The 14,809-nt window shown below is 54.0% G+C and overlaps 1 protein-coding gene across 1 annotated transcript; it reads right to left on the bottom strand.

The window, feature by feature from the left end:
* Positions 1–3,360: 3,360 nt before the first annotated feature.
* On the bottom strand, positions 3,361–14,809 carry GPHR (Golgi pH regulator). Its single transcript, XM_037216356.1, has 10 exons — positions 14,556–14,809; positions 13,990–14,071; positions 13,302–13,465; positions 12,917–13,023; positions 10,758–10,983; positions 10,214–10,463; positions 9,563–9,706; positions 8,842–9,027; positions 6,318–6,383; positions 3,361–4,252 (listed from the first exon to the last, which is right to left on the bottom strand). Exons 2-10 carry the CDS (start codon positions 14,029–14,031, stop codon positions 4,037–4,039), a joined length of 1,401 nt encoding a protein of 466 aa, XP_037072251.1. The 5' UTR covers positions 14,032–14,071; positions 14,556–14,809; the 3' UTR covers positions 3,361–4,036.

The raw sequence follows: 14,809 nt of genomic DNA, 5'->3' as shown, positions 1-14,809 counted from the left end.
ACTGCTGGTGGGCCGTCGGTTACCGCTCCCCCAATAATTTACGAACATTGGCGTGCAGAAAAAAGCCGAACAGGAAAGGTCCGAGGACGAAGGGATATAAGCTGAGTTGGAAAAAAGTCCGCGGGAAAACGCCAACGGCGAGTAAAGTCAAAATAGGAAAAGCTCGAAAGGATGAAAAATGCAAACGGTCGAAATCTGACAAGAATGGAAACCACACTACACCATGTCGAAGACAAGCAAGTCAAAAGATGTGCTGGTGGGCGAGCCTTGCTTCAAAGCCAATGACGTATTCTTTATTGAAAACTCAGTGTGTTAGAAGTAATGCAGTTGAGACAATTTCACTACCTTACCACTTGCTGCCATTATAGATCACAACCGGAATCCATCACGCTCAGGAAATAACAGAAAAAATAACGGAATGGACAGAGATGCATCGCATGGTATTCCAAAACAGGTGATCACTGGCATGCCTTGGCCGTCGCTGTCTGCCGCGCGAGCAGACACGTGCCTCGTTTCTTAAGTTTCTTCTCGGGAGCCAGTTCTTAGCTCCGAAACCATACAAGAATCTAGAAACAAGTTTGTGATCAAAACCAGACATCCTTAAAAACAAGATTCAATATCGATATGTGCTGTAAGAACCCACGACGAGCAAGAACCGAAATCCGGCTTGGTATGCGCGCACGGATCCAGCAAAAGCCAAGACCCAGACTGGAATTATGCCGAGAGATCGAGCAGGGATTAAGATCCAGCCTGGAATATGGCCAGAAATCAAGCAGGAGTCTAGATCCACGCTAGCATTATGCTGAGGACCTACACAAACAAACTTCAGTATAAGTTCAAGGGAACCGGCGGGTACCAGGATCTCGTCTAGAATCATTGCCGGGAGCCAGTGGTATCCACACACTGCACAGGTATGTTGGCACAGAGCAGCGGACATGTCTGCAATAGCAGATACCTGCTAAATAGCAGCCGCAACTGGTGTTTACCAACTGGGATGCAGTGTTTTCCAAGTAAACCACTGAAAATTAGAAAAAGGGAAAATACAGAGCCAAATAACGGCCGTTTTGTCTGAAAATCGTGCTCACGAACGCCAGATATGAACAACTCGCAATTATATTGTTCTTAGTCCTGATCGTCGCATGGCTAATGGAATGACAGGATTTGAATGACGTTACCATGGTGTCATGGATGGCTGGGTGACCTTGAAGTAGTCTCCACAAAATAGTCTGCAAATCTTCGAGGACGTGTAGCTCGGAGACTACAGGAACTTAGGTCTTAAGGACAGGGCTGTAAACCGCACCAAACGTTTTCAAGATAGCTTTTTTAGTTCGAAACCCATATAAATGTGGAGCACTCCCTTTAACACGCGCCCGGGTGGCCGGCTAAATACCGTTCACTCGGCTGGGGAATGGCAATTCGACACCCCGGAGATCTCAAAGACCACAAGAGGTGGAAACACCAAATTTTCAGTTTAGGTTGGTCTATGTGTGAACTCACTTGAGTCCAAATTTGAGATTCTTGGTCATAATCTTCGGTCAAATAAGGTCAAACAAGGTCACACTTCAGATTGGTGTACGAAGTGCCCAAACCACTTCATGCAACCGCCTCGAACGTAGACACCTGTTCTAAGAAAAAGATCACTGGCACATTTACGGCCAGTGACCTTGTCTGGCTCTTGGAAGGTGATGGTGGTCCAATATCCTACGATATTTTGATTTTTTGCGTTTTAATCAGCGTCAATTTGCATTTGTATTTGACATTAGCTGACACTCCACATACGTACGTGACTTTTACGTGTCATTGGTCCGAAAGGTAGAACTTCTTGTCAAAAAACAACGGGAAGTGGTAATGGATAAAAATCACGTCACCGCTCGCACGCATTAGCAGTACGAGATAACTCTATTGTACAAAAACGGGACCTGGCAGTGATCAATGATTATGCTAGGCAGGATATTTGCTAAACCAAATGTTGACCTGGGACATTTTAGGTCAGTGTCCTACTGAGACTTTAAGACGTCCATGGAAGACGTACTGCTGTGGTCCCTGTTACTTCTTAATTCCAAACGTGCACCAGAAACTGTCCTATCCAGCAGCCTCCCGAATAAAAAAAAAAACAGGTAGTTTTAAACCTCAGCTTGATACTAACGCCTGGCACAAGGTCGTCTTAATTTGCGGTGCGCCTGACGTCCATTTTTGTGTTGCCTGAACTAGTTCAAAGATGTATAGCTTCGTATAGCACGCCGTTGTTGCCTGAAATTAAGCGATTCCACAGAAATTGTCGTCGCTGACATCTCCGGCCTTGCTTTGACCAGCCATAGGTCAGCGACCTTGCAAGGAATACTTAAACTTACCAAATGATCTGTCACTGAATTGCCTACAACTATGCCACGTTTGCCACGGCTGCACCACGTCGTTCGGAAATGATTCTGAAAAAAATTTTGGGGGCAAACGACCCTCACACAGCTCAAGTTAAAGCGAATTCTTCACACCAGAAAAGCTCTGCCTACCCACGATAAAAATCAAAGCAGATCCGCACTGCTAGACCGATGACTGTATGGCAACGGGCTTTGATGAGCCAAGTACATGGATAGCGCGGCAGCCATCGCTTTGAGGCAGAAATCGTGCACATCCGTCCCATACCTCGATATCAAGTACCACCTCGCGAGGGACGCGATTACTCGGTCCACCACTGGCGACCTTCCTCACAACTGTCAGTGCTCATCCGACCAAAACCACACATGTACGTAAATATCTCTTCATGTATTCGCAACAAAACTGCACGGACGCATGTAGTCGATTGCTAAAATTGAGCGGAAAGCGGCGGCAGTACAGTCAGAAGCCCGTGGTGTTTCGATATCACTGCGCTTTAGACATCCGAGGACTCCACCGCACGGTCCGACGACAGCAAGATGGCCATCCCCAGAATCCCGGGAAAGTGTCGCGGCTCGGATGGTGACGGGTAACGCCGCCTTATTCCGAACGGACGTCAGCTCCGACGACAGCCCAGCATGCGAAAGAGGCGGGCTCGGGTCCAACGCACAGCCTCCACGCCGTGGCGCCTTCTGCTCAGACTGTCACTCCGAGCTCCATCTGAAGCGGGTGCTCTCTGGGTCCGGGCGGTCCGCCCCTTGGCAAGCTGCTCAGTGGACGCCCGCCCGGGCGGCCCGCCCCTTGGCCGGCTGTACACCCTCTAGGCCGGACACCGGACACCCTCTAGGCCCGGACGGTCCGCCTCCTGGCCGGTTGCTCACCAGTGCTCTGGTTCAGCGCCCACCATCAGCAGGTGCGGCGACCGCAGCAGCCGGCATCGCTACACCGCTGACACGTTGCAGGCTCGCCTCCGAGGCCCTCCCCCCCCCCCCCCCCGCTTAGCACACGGCGCCAATGTCGGACATCCTGGACGGCGCACAACATTAATTAGTGTTCAGGCAGCCTAAGAGTCACCAATGAACAAGATCCCAGTGTGGCCATACAAAGAACAACAAACGGGACTGACTTGTAAGCCGAACGCCCCTTCTGCAGTATCACGCGCCTTATGGCTGGTGCACCCCCTTGAAGACGACCCTTGTGGCCCAAAAGCTAGACAAGGAAACACAATGACAAAATTCTGCATGGCAAGAAAAGTAACGTGATAAAAACGGTGACGCCGTGTCCTTCCCTATTTGAGAGGGCATGCACTAAACGCCCGTGGCATCCCGGTATCACTTCAGTAAACCTAGTGCTCCAGAAAACGAGTTCAAGGAAAGGCTAGATTGGGTATCGAGCAACTCGAACATGAATGTTTCAAAGTAGCGCGTTTGCACACATGACTTGATACAGACGGGCTATTTGGAAACAATCGGGTATGAGACGACCATTAAAGGGTTGAAATCACAACTCAGGCAGGCCCAGACCCTGGCGGACGGGGCGCGGTGTGGCATATACTTGAACGCATCGTCCTTTCCGGCACAGTAGGCCCTGCTAGATTTTGCGCGAACGACTACGTCGTGCGCCTTGGGCACATGCCAGGATCATGCGCGGCGCCCCAAAGACGCACCTACAGTCCGCGCTCGGCTGCCCCCTTCTCCACAGATTGCTTGTGCGCCAAATAGATGAACATGATGCTGGTGAGCGCGCTGACCAGGAATATGACGTCACACCAGCGGTGGTAGAAGCTGAACTGCAGGTCGCCCAGCACGTCCGTCACGATGCGACGGTAGTCAAGGGGCATGTTCATCCGCATCAGCACGACAGAAGAGGTGAAGTACATACCCTGCCGAGCAGAGGACGCCGCCGTCAGCCAAACTCGTCACACGGACACACACGCTCCGTGACAGGGCCACACACGCCTCGCCACACGGTCACGCACGTCTCGCCACACGGCCACACACGCCCCGTTACAGGGCCACACGCGCCTCGCCACACGACCATGCGTGTCTCGCCACACGGCCACACATGCCTCGTCACGCGGTCACACACGTCTCGTTACACGGCCACACACGCCTCGCCAGATGGTCAGGCACCTCTCGTCACACGGTCGCACACGACCCGTCATACGGCCACACACGCCTCGTCGCACGGCCACACACGTCTCGTCACGTGGCCACACACGCCTCGTTACAATGCCGCACACGCCACCAATCCACGGCAGCATACAAAAGACGTCACGCGCTAGGTGGCATTACAGGCGGCGGCGGTCACAACAAGCACGAATGGTCTGGAAAATAAACATGGCTTTCCATGATGCACTGCAACGATGGGACACACGGGAAACTTGAAGCACCAAATAAGACATTGTGCGAGCGTGCTAGCACTGCACGTCTGTGTACCTTCGCTTATCAATGACACTAGCGTCTGACGTCATAGACAGGATAGTGACCCGGACATAGGAAGGTTTCGGTATTAAACAACCAAACAGGCCTCATGAGCTCTGGTTTCCAAGACTTACATTTGCAGTTCTTCGGATCGGGACGCAGTCTCATAGCACTACGCTAAACCTCACTGCGAGTGACGGCGAAAGAAGCAGCTCTTACCCCTTGTTCGATTGCTGAGGTGATAATGAGCACTGTACCCTGAGCTGACCGCCAACGGCCCGGGGTCCTCAGTGGTGAGCTAACCACAAACGACCCGCGGTCCTCAGTGGTGAGCTGACCACAAACGACCCGCGGTCCTCAGTGATGAGCTGACCACCAACGACCCACGGTCCTCAGTGGTGAGCTGACCACCAACGACCCGCGGTCCTCAGTGGTGAGCTGACCACCACGACCCGCTCAGGGGAGGAGGCTGCCCACCAACGACCCCGCGGTTCCTCAGTGGATGAGCTGACCCACCAACGACCCGCGGTGGTCCTCAGTGGTGAGCTGACCACCAACGACCCGCGGTCCTCAGTGGTGAGCTGACCACCAACGACCCGCGGTCCTCAGTGGTGAGCTGACCACCAACGACCCGCGGTCCTCAGTGGTGAGCTGACCACCAACGACCCACGGTCCTCAGTGGTGAGCTGACCACCAACGACCCGCGGTCCTCAGTGGTGAGCTGACCACCAACGACCCGCGGTCCTCAGTGGTGAGCTGACCACCAACGACCCACGTCCTCAGTGATGAGCTGGACCACCAACGGACCCGCGGTCCTCAGTGGGTGAGCTGCACCACCAACGAACCGCGGTCCTCTTGGTGAGCTGACCCCCAACGACCCGCGGTCCTCCGTGGTGAGCTGACACACAACGACCGCGGGTCCTCAGTGGTGAGCTGACCACCAACGACCCGCGGTCCTCAGTGGTGAGCTGACCACCAACGACCCGCGGTCCTCAGTGGTGAGCTGACCACCAACGACCCGCGCTGCCCTGACGCCGCTGACAGGTGGCTGCAAGGTCAGCCAGCGCCGGTCAGCCCCGGGCACCGTTCCCTCACACGACCGCGGGTTCACCAGGGACAGTCACGTCGGCCGTTACCACTCACCATCACTTGAGAGAACACCGTTCCCTCACACGACCGCGGGTTCACCAGGGACAGTCGCGTAGGCAGTTACCACTCCCCATCACTTGAGAAAACACCGCTGCCTCACGCGGCCGCGGGTTCACCAGGGACAGTCGCGCCGGCCGTTACCACTCACCATCGCTTGAGAACACCGCTGCCTCACGCGGCCGCGGGTTCACCAGGGACAGTCGCGCCGGCCGTTACCACTCACCATCACTTGAGAACACCGCTGCCTCACGCGGCCGCGGGTTCACCAGGGACAGTCGCGTAGGCAGTTACCACTCCCCATCACTTGAGAGAACACCGCCGCCTCACACGGCCGCGGGTTTACCAGGGACAGTCGCGCCGGCCGTTACCACTCACCATCACTTGAGAGAACACCAACACTATGACGTTGGAAGACTTGCTACTCGACACCGCGTAGAAGAACTGAAATCGCAACACAAATGAACGTTTCATCACTCATTATTGATGTCCCTGAACTCAGATAAATACCTTATAAAAAGGCCACATGTTACCGGTGATGTTGCTAATCCTGAACCACCAGTCGCGCAACCGTTCCTGACTGATGCTCAAGGACGGACAAAACCACCCGAAGCATAGGGCTTGTTTAGGGCAACGACATTGCTTTGGTAATGTCCAAAAAATTGAAGAGCAAACACGCTGTGCTGAAAACAAACGAAAAGAAAGACCATGACATGATGCTGTTACAACACACTCACGGCACTGAAAAACAAACATCGCACCACCTCTGAACGCCAAAACTTGACGACATACCTATGTTAAACATCTAAAATCCTACACAGCCGTTTCATGTTCACCTGACATTACTCTACCAAAGCCTGCGGCGGGGCAAATCAACACATTTGTACTCAACAAGCTCACCTGACCTGAGTGTGATATAAAAGCTTCCTACCCTCTGCCTTCCCTGCCAACCGACAACGTGTCTGCCTACAGCTCCCCAGTGTGTCCGCCCCCAGCTCGCCGCGTCTCCACCCGGCATCGTGTCCGCTCCCATCTATCCAGTGTGTCTGCTCCTAGCTCGCCGTGTGTCCACCAAGCATTCGTCCCTGTCCGGGCCGCCAGCGTGTCTGCCCCACCGGGCCAGAACAGTGAACCGTGCCCGGCGGCAGCGCCACCTGCAAGCTGTGCTGGCGGCACTCGTACTGTGACCAGGCCCGGCTGTGTCGGCCGCACTCGTACTGTGACCAGGCCCGGCTGTGTCGGCGGCACTCGTACTGTGATCAGGCCCGGCTGTGTCTGCGGCACTCGTACTGTGACCAGGCCCGGCTGTGTCTGCGGCACTCGTACTGTGATCAGGCCCGGCTGTGTCGGCCGCACTCGTACTGTGATCAGGCCCGGCTGTGTCGGCCGCACTCGTACTGTGATCAGGCCCGGCTGTGTCTGCGGCACTCGTACTGTGACCAGGCCCGGCTGTGTCTGCGGCACTCGTACTGTGGCCAGGCCCGGCTGTGTCTGCGGCACTCGTACTGTGACCAGGTCCGGCTGTGTCGGCCGCACTCGTACTGTGATCAGGCCCGGCTGTGTCGGCGGCACTCGTACTGTGATCAGGCCCGGCTGTGTCGGCCGCACTCGTACTGTGATCAGGCCCGGCTGTGTCTGCGGCACTCGTACTGTGATCAGGCCCGGCTGTGTCTGCGGCACCGTACTGGATCAGGCCCGGCTGTGTCTGCGGCACTCGTACTGTGATCAGGCCCGGCTGTGTCTGCCGCACTCGTACTGTGACCAGGCCCGGCTGTGTCTGCGGCACGTACTGTGATCAGGCCCGGCTGTGTTGCGGCACTCGTACTGTGATCAGGCCCGGCTGTGTCTGCGGCACTCGTACTGTGATCAGGCCCGGCTGTGTCTGCGGCACTCGTACTGTGATCAGGCCCGGCTGTGTCTGCGGCACTCGTACTGTGACCAGGCCCGGCTGTGTCTGCGGCACTCGTACTGTGACCAGGCCCGGCTGTGTCTGCGCACTCGTACTGTGATCAGGCCCGGCTGTGTCGGCGCACTCGTACTGTGATCAGGCCCGGCTGTGTCTGCGGCACTCGTACTGTGACCAGGCCCGGCTGTGTCGGCGGCACTCCTACTGTGACCAGGGCCGGCTGAGTCGGCCGCACTCGTACTGTGACCAGGCCGGCTGTGTCGGCCGCACTCGTACTGTGATCAGGCCCGGCTGTGTCTGCGGCACTCGTACTGTGACCAGGCCCGGCTGTGTCGGCCGCACTCGTACTGTGATCAGGCCCGGCTGTGTCGGCCGCACTCGTACTGTGATCAGGCCCGGCTGTGTCGGCCGCACTCGTACTGTGATCAGGCCCGGCTGTGTCTGCGGCACTCGTACTGTGACCAGGCCCGGCTGTGTCTGCGGCACTCGTACTGTGATCAGGCCCGGCTGTGTCTGCGGCACTCGTACTGTGACCAGGCCCGGCTGTGTCGGCGGCACTCGTACTGTGATCAGGCCCGGCTGTGTCTGCGGCACTCGTACTGTGACCAGGTCCGCCTGTGTCGGCCGCACTCGTACTGTGATCAGGCCCGGCTGTGTCTGCGGCACTCGTAATGTGGTCAGGCCCGGCTGTGTCGGCCGCACTCGTACTGTGATCAGGCCCGGCTGTGTCGGCCGCACTCGTACTGTGACCAGGCCCGGCTGTGTCGGCCGCACTCGTACTGTGACCAGGCCCGGCTGTGTCTGCGGCACTCGTACTGTGATCAGGCCCGGCTGTGTCGGCGGTACTCGTACTGTGATCAGGCCCGGCTGTGTCTGCGGCACTCGTACTGTGACCAGGTCCGGCTGTGTCGGCCGCACTCGTACTGTGATCAGGCCCGGCTGTGTCGGCGGTACTCGTACTGTGATCAGGCCCGGCTGTGTCGGCGGTGCTCGTACCTTGGTCAGTGTAAGTAACAGGCCACGGATGGACGTCACTACGATGCAGCCCACCACGTAGAACGAGATCTGCTGTGACCAGAACGTCACGTCGATATTGAAGCCCAGCCAGTTGACGACGATGTGCATCGTTTTGGTGACCGGGTCTATCTTCCCCACGCGGTCGAATACTATGTTCACCGTACACTGCAACGGCAACACATCAAATCATATCATATCAGGTGAACACACCACATCCTAGTGCAACGAGATAAAAATAAAGATAAGGTGGCTCATCTTTAAATGGAGGCCTAATAAGTGTGTTTAAAAACACGCAATACATCATTAGGAAATTGCATTTAAACATCAATTTGATGACGGATGTTTGAAATGAATTCCTCATACGCCGAAAGTCAAGGCATTTTACCAAGTGATAACAATGCCGCAATTCGGATGATTTGAGACTAATTCAACCGCCAACGAATTGCATAAGTAATGTATTGATGGATATGTGTGTTACCATAAATTAGTATCAAAATACTTTGTCATAAATGCATCGTTGGGTAGTGCAGTTGAATAAATACTTCGAGGTGTCTATTGCTCAGTTAAAGAAACACTGCGATAACGTACCCATTAACGTGGAAACACCATTTCTGATTCAAGTGGAACATATGCAGATCATCTGCTTACTCCCCTGCAATTCTTATGGCTAAAACAAGACACCAATTACAAGGAAACTTACGATAAATATTTTCCACGTGCAGTACATGGAGAAGAAATATCCCAGTAGATTGAAGTACTTCCCCTTCCAGGTTTTGGACCATTCGATACGTTCAAGCATGTAGTGCAGATCGACATCCTCCAGGAAGAGCTGTCTGACCACCTCCTGTTGGACGAAAGTGCCGGTCGGCCTGGCGGTCTCGCAGGGCGGGGCAGCGGACACCATGCCACCGCCATGTCACGTTGCACGCAGCCCATCAAGTGGATGAGGGTCGGCGGCTACCGTCGGCGGCTACCGTCGGCGTCAACCAAGGCAATAAAGGCAGTCACCGACGCTCCTGGCGGCTCCAGCCGGCAGACCCCGCGGCCTCGGGCCTTCTAAACGCCTCTTCCATTGCGCGTAGCCCATCAAGCCGGCTGTGCGGATCCCACTTCTACGATTACCACCTTTTCGTGCGCAACCAAAGACGGTCACGAGACCCATCACGGCATAAACGAAACTGCGGTTATTATGGGGCCCCTCAGTTGGGCCGGCGCCGGGCTCGGCTCCCGTCCCCACCCCAACAACACTCCCCAGCCGGGCCAGCCCGCGGTCGGGCCCTGTACCCGTCCGCCACCCCGTCAACACTCCCCAGCCAGGCCGGCCGGCGGTCGGGCCCGGCACGAAGCGCACCTCCATGGCGGCGATCTCCTGCTTCAGCTGGCTCTGGCTGGCGCCGCCGCTGAACACTGAGGAGGCGGCGCCGGCCAGTACGCCCCAGAGCCGGCCGCCGCCGCCGCCGCCGCCGACCGAGCCGCCGCCCAGCGAGCGCTGTACACTGTCGCGCCGGTACAACGCCAGCTTGCGCTTCTTGGCCAAGATGATATCCATCCGCTTGAGCAGCTCACGCTCCAGGGACTGCACATCGGACGGCGTCACAGGCCTGCAGCCAGCACCGCAGGCGACACGTCACCGGGCGCCGGCGTGGCAAACCACTGGCTTCCCGCAGACCTCCGCCGTATCACCCAAACACCGGCACTGGTACACAACGGCGGAGATCACCATATTCTATGTGATCTTCTGTATTGAAAAAGTCATTTCGAAACAAATAGCCATTTGCGAAGATAAATAGTAGCGTGTTCAACACCTCTAAGGCACTATCATGAGTCTCTCCAAACATGACCTTTCCTTGCAAGCATTCTTTAGGACCCGGTGGTGTCCATGCGAGCTGACGCACCTCATAAAGATGGCCATCGACTGGTAGGGATAGTTGACGGCTCCGAAGCCAGACAGCATGGACATGACGGTGACGCCGATCACGCCCACCCTGCTGATCAGCTGCTCGATGCTGAAGATGCCGTGCCGCGGACTGAGCAGCGGGAAAGGATCACCGACCTTCCAAAAGGCGTACAGGAAGAGCAGCCACGTCAGCACCGTGAGAGGCCGCTGCAGGTGTCGGGGCACTGCAACACGGCCACACCATCAACAGTCAGTGGCGTGGAGGTCGCGGCAGGCTTCCGGTCTGTTTACTTCCAACACAGAACAGCAAGCGCGTGCAAATTCGAGATTCAGAATACCTTTGCAAAAGTCCTGCTTCTGTGTGTATTACACCACTTAGACATGTGGCTTCACACTAAACTTCAAAGCAAACTATCGGTATAGTGATGCGTTTAATCCGGTATACAACCAAGACAAAGTGCGGTGATCTTCGCTGTCGCCACATCTTCAGCATCTGGCACAAATTCGCCGACGCGCTTTGTATAGTGTTCCAAGCCGCGCAGTAGGCCGCGTCCGCAGCCAGCTAGCGGGCGCCCGTCACAACTTGAGGATTGCCATCTTTGCAATGAATCGAAAAGCATCCCGCACATGAGAATCAAAATAGTCCATACTGAGGTGAACAAACCTGCACACTTACGTCGCACTACGTCACGATGAAGTTCAAAATTGATATTACGCTTAGAATAGCAATACAAGACCAACATTCTCAACCATTTCAACCATCCAACGACCTACCCCATGGGTACAATATACTCTCAGTACCCTCGCCTGGCGACCTAGATAGCCTAGATGGCCTGACGATCTAGAGGCGACCCCTGGTCCTCCACAGACGGCCTGATGCCACTCAGCCAAGCATTTCCTTATGAAAGCAGTCGATGAGGGGCCCTAGTGGGTCATATGGCCATGATCCACAGTCCTCTTCCTGAAAACCGCTGTGGGCGATCTTTAAAGCCTTCAAAAGAACCGAAGTGATGAATGGCCTGCTGTAGCCAGTGATTTCTTTGCAAAGTGTGCATTTCTAGTCTTTTAAGACACAGAACGTTTTCTCAAGTCAAGGTTGCATCTTGGGTGACTTTATAAGGTCCAACATCCCCTAACCACAGGTAGTTGAGCCCTTCTCAGGGTCCCTCAGCCCCTTTCCAATGCTATGTAAGAATGCTTGTTTGGCTGGACTGCTGCGGGTGCCGGCGACACGGCATCATCAGGGGCGCAGCAGCTGCCAGCGTGGCGTGGCACAAGGCGTGGCGTGACACACGGAGTGGCGTGATACATGGGAGTAGCATGACAAACGAGTTGCCTGATACACGGGAGTGGCGTGACACACAAAGTAGTGTGACATACGAGAGTGGCGTGACACACGAGTGGCGTGACACACGGGTGGCGTGACACACGAGTGGCGTGACACACGAGGGTGGCGTGACACACGAGGGTGGCGTGACACACGATAGTGGCGTGACACACGATAGTGGCGTGACACACGGGAGTGGCGTGACACACGAGGGTGGCGTGACAAACGGGAGTGGTGTGACAAATGGAGTGGGGTGACACACGAGTGGCGTGACACACAAGTGGCGTGACTCACGAGAGTAACCTGATAGACGGGAGTGGCCTGATCCACGGGAGTGGCGTGACACACAAGTGGTGTGATACACGGGAGTGGCCTGACAAGCGACAGTGACGTGATACACGGGAGTGGTGCGACTATGAGTGGCGTGACACACGAGAATGACGTGACACATGGGTATGGTGTGACGCGCAGGAGTGGTGTGGCACATGAGAGTGGCGTTTTGAGAGTGGCATGTCACACGAGAGTGGCGTGACTATGACAGCGGCGTGACATACAAAAGTGGCGTGACCATGAGAGTGGCCTGACACATGAGAGAGCCATGACCAAGAGAGTGGCACAATGCATGGAGTGGCATGGCACACGAGAGTGGCATGATGCGAGTGACGTGGCATACAAGAGTAGCATAACGCACGTGGCAAGACACGCGAGAATGGTGTGACACACTCCTATTTAATCACCCTAAAACAGGTAAAGTTTAATTTCACTCGCAAGCCAGGTGCATGTGAGCATGTCCAGCATGGCTAGCATTATCAAAGGTGTGTGCAACCCACCTCTGCCAATGTTGCAGATGACGAAGTAGGCGATGTAGAAAGGGATCACACCGACCACCATGAAGAGCATCAGGTACAGGTCCAGGTGCCAGTGAAAGTAGCGTGAACTGCAACAGGCCTGGCACTGTACAATAGGCCTGCTACTGTAGTGCAAAATGACAGCTCGCTTTATCTGTTCAAAGTTATCAAAGACTGAGAGCCACCAGATTGCTTTGAAAAACAAACAAAAAAACATGTCATGATTATCCTACCTTTATAGGATTGTGGGTGCAGCAATCAAATGAATGTGGGTACAAATGAAAGTGGGTACAAAAGCATGTGAAGGGCCCCACCATTCATTACAGAGTTAAAGGTTCAGATGTGTCTGAGCCTTTGGCCTGATTACCTTGAGTCCAAGAAGCCCAGTATCTCAAAGATAATGAGCTCAAACATGGTGCAGGAGAGAGCAAATGTGATGGAAAAGATAAGTTGCACCAGAACATGATGAATTTCATAGTCCTTAAATAGCATCTTGATGAAGAACACCCAGCCACCAGAGAAGAAAATGGCCTGGAAAGTACCAAGGACATGTAAATACAGCAGTTTCAGCATTAGGATCACACACCATTCCCATAGCTTTGTGAGTCCTCACATAAACAAGATGAAACAGTGTCATGCTTTGTAGGCCTTGAGATATACATTCATGGTAGACCTCTTCTGGCTCCACTGATGCCTCAAATTATTGCAGTACATACTGTCATGAATAAATCTCAAACAGCTGTACACCTTGCTCCACTGACCTAGACATTAACAATGCTGCAGGAGCAATACCTGTGGAATTAACATGTGCCTGAGAATCACTACTTAAGTTACACAATAACACTGACAGACAATGCAAGATCAATAGCATTGTAGGTTTGGGCCCTCTTGTTAAGACTATACTACACAACAGAAACCACTATTCCTGGTGGGTGATGAAGGGGGTTCACCAGTGCAAATTTGTGTGCCTTGGCTTGTTCATTCAAAACATACAAGAAAGCACCTAAGGGGGAGTACTAGTGAAGGTTTAATAACACCATTCTGCTGAGCCTTACCTGGGAGAAAAACATGATGAATGAGTCTTCCAGGAATGACATGGTTGTTGATCTGTCCAGCAGCAGCACACCTCCAGTTGACCTGTTAGTGAAAGTTGTCAATTCCAAAGCTATGTTCATTCATCACTGCACTAGTCAGTCACTGACTAGTCTGCATAATGCCAACAATGACAAAGAACATATCTAAATTCTGCCTGACCACAGGTGAAGGAACATGGCTTTTCATTTAATCCCCCAGATTGTTATGCCATATCAGCATATTAGAATGATTCATCAGGCTTTGACAGGTCCTCATCAGACAGAATGATCCTTAGACCAATAACCATTCATTGGCCTTGAACATTTTGTCATCTTGAAAACATCAGCTGATAAAAAACATAATCTTGCAGAATTAGGCACTAGTGTGGACCATGACCAACACTGCCCTCAAGCCTTCCTGCAAAACGTTCAGCAGCACAGGCGCCTGGGGACAGGTTTAAACATGATGTAAAACCCAAATGGTAGGCTAAGGCAATCTGCTTCATTGACCATCTTTGTTGCTACACTGCTGTTAGCCTGCCGCTTACCCAGGAAGCAGACAATGGTCACATCAGGTAATGTATGTAACGTGCTTGCGTTTTCTGGTCACACATCATCTCGATCGTCCTTTTTCCGGGCAAGTACATATACGTGGCAGTAGCCGCAGCGGTAATAGGACCAGCGTAATTTGCCGGGCGATTTCGCTTGGACGAGGCGTATATTCTTAAGAGTGCATTCGCAGCAACCCTGACCGCACAAAAATATATCCTGCCGATGTTACTCATGGGGTGTGCCAAATTTG

Source organism: Pollicipes pollicipes, unplaced genomic scaffold (assembly GCF_011947565.3).
Source record: "Pollicipes pollicipes isolate AB1234 unplaced genomic scaffold, Ppol_2.1 Scaffold_4002;HRSCAF=4701_pilon_pilon_pilon, whole genome shotgun sequence".
Lineage (NCBI taxonomy): Eukaryota > Metazoa > Arthropoda > Thecostraca > Pollicipedomorpha > Pollicipedidae > Pollicipes > Pollicipes pollicipes.
Note: the sequence above shows the minus strand (reverse complement) of the source record. Positions and strands in the feature narration are given on the sequence as shown.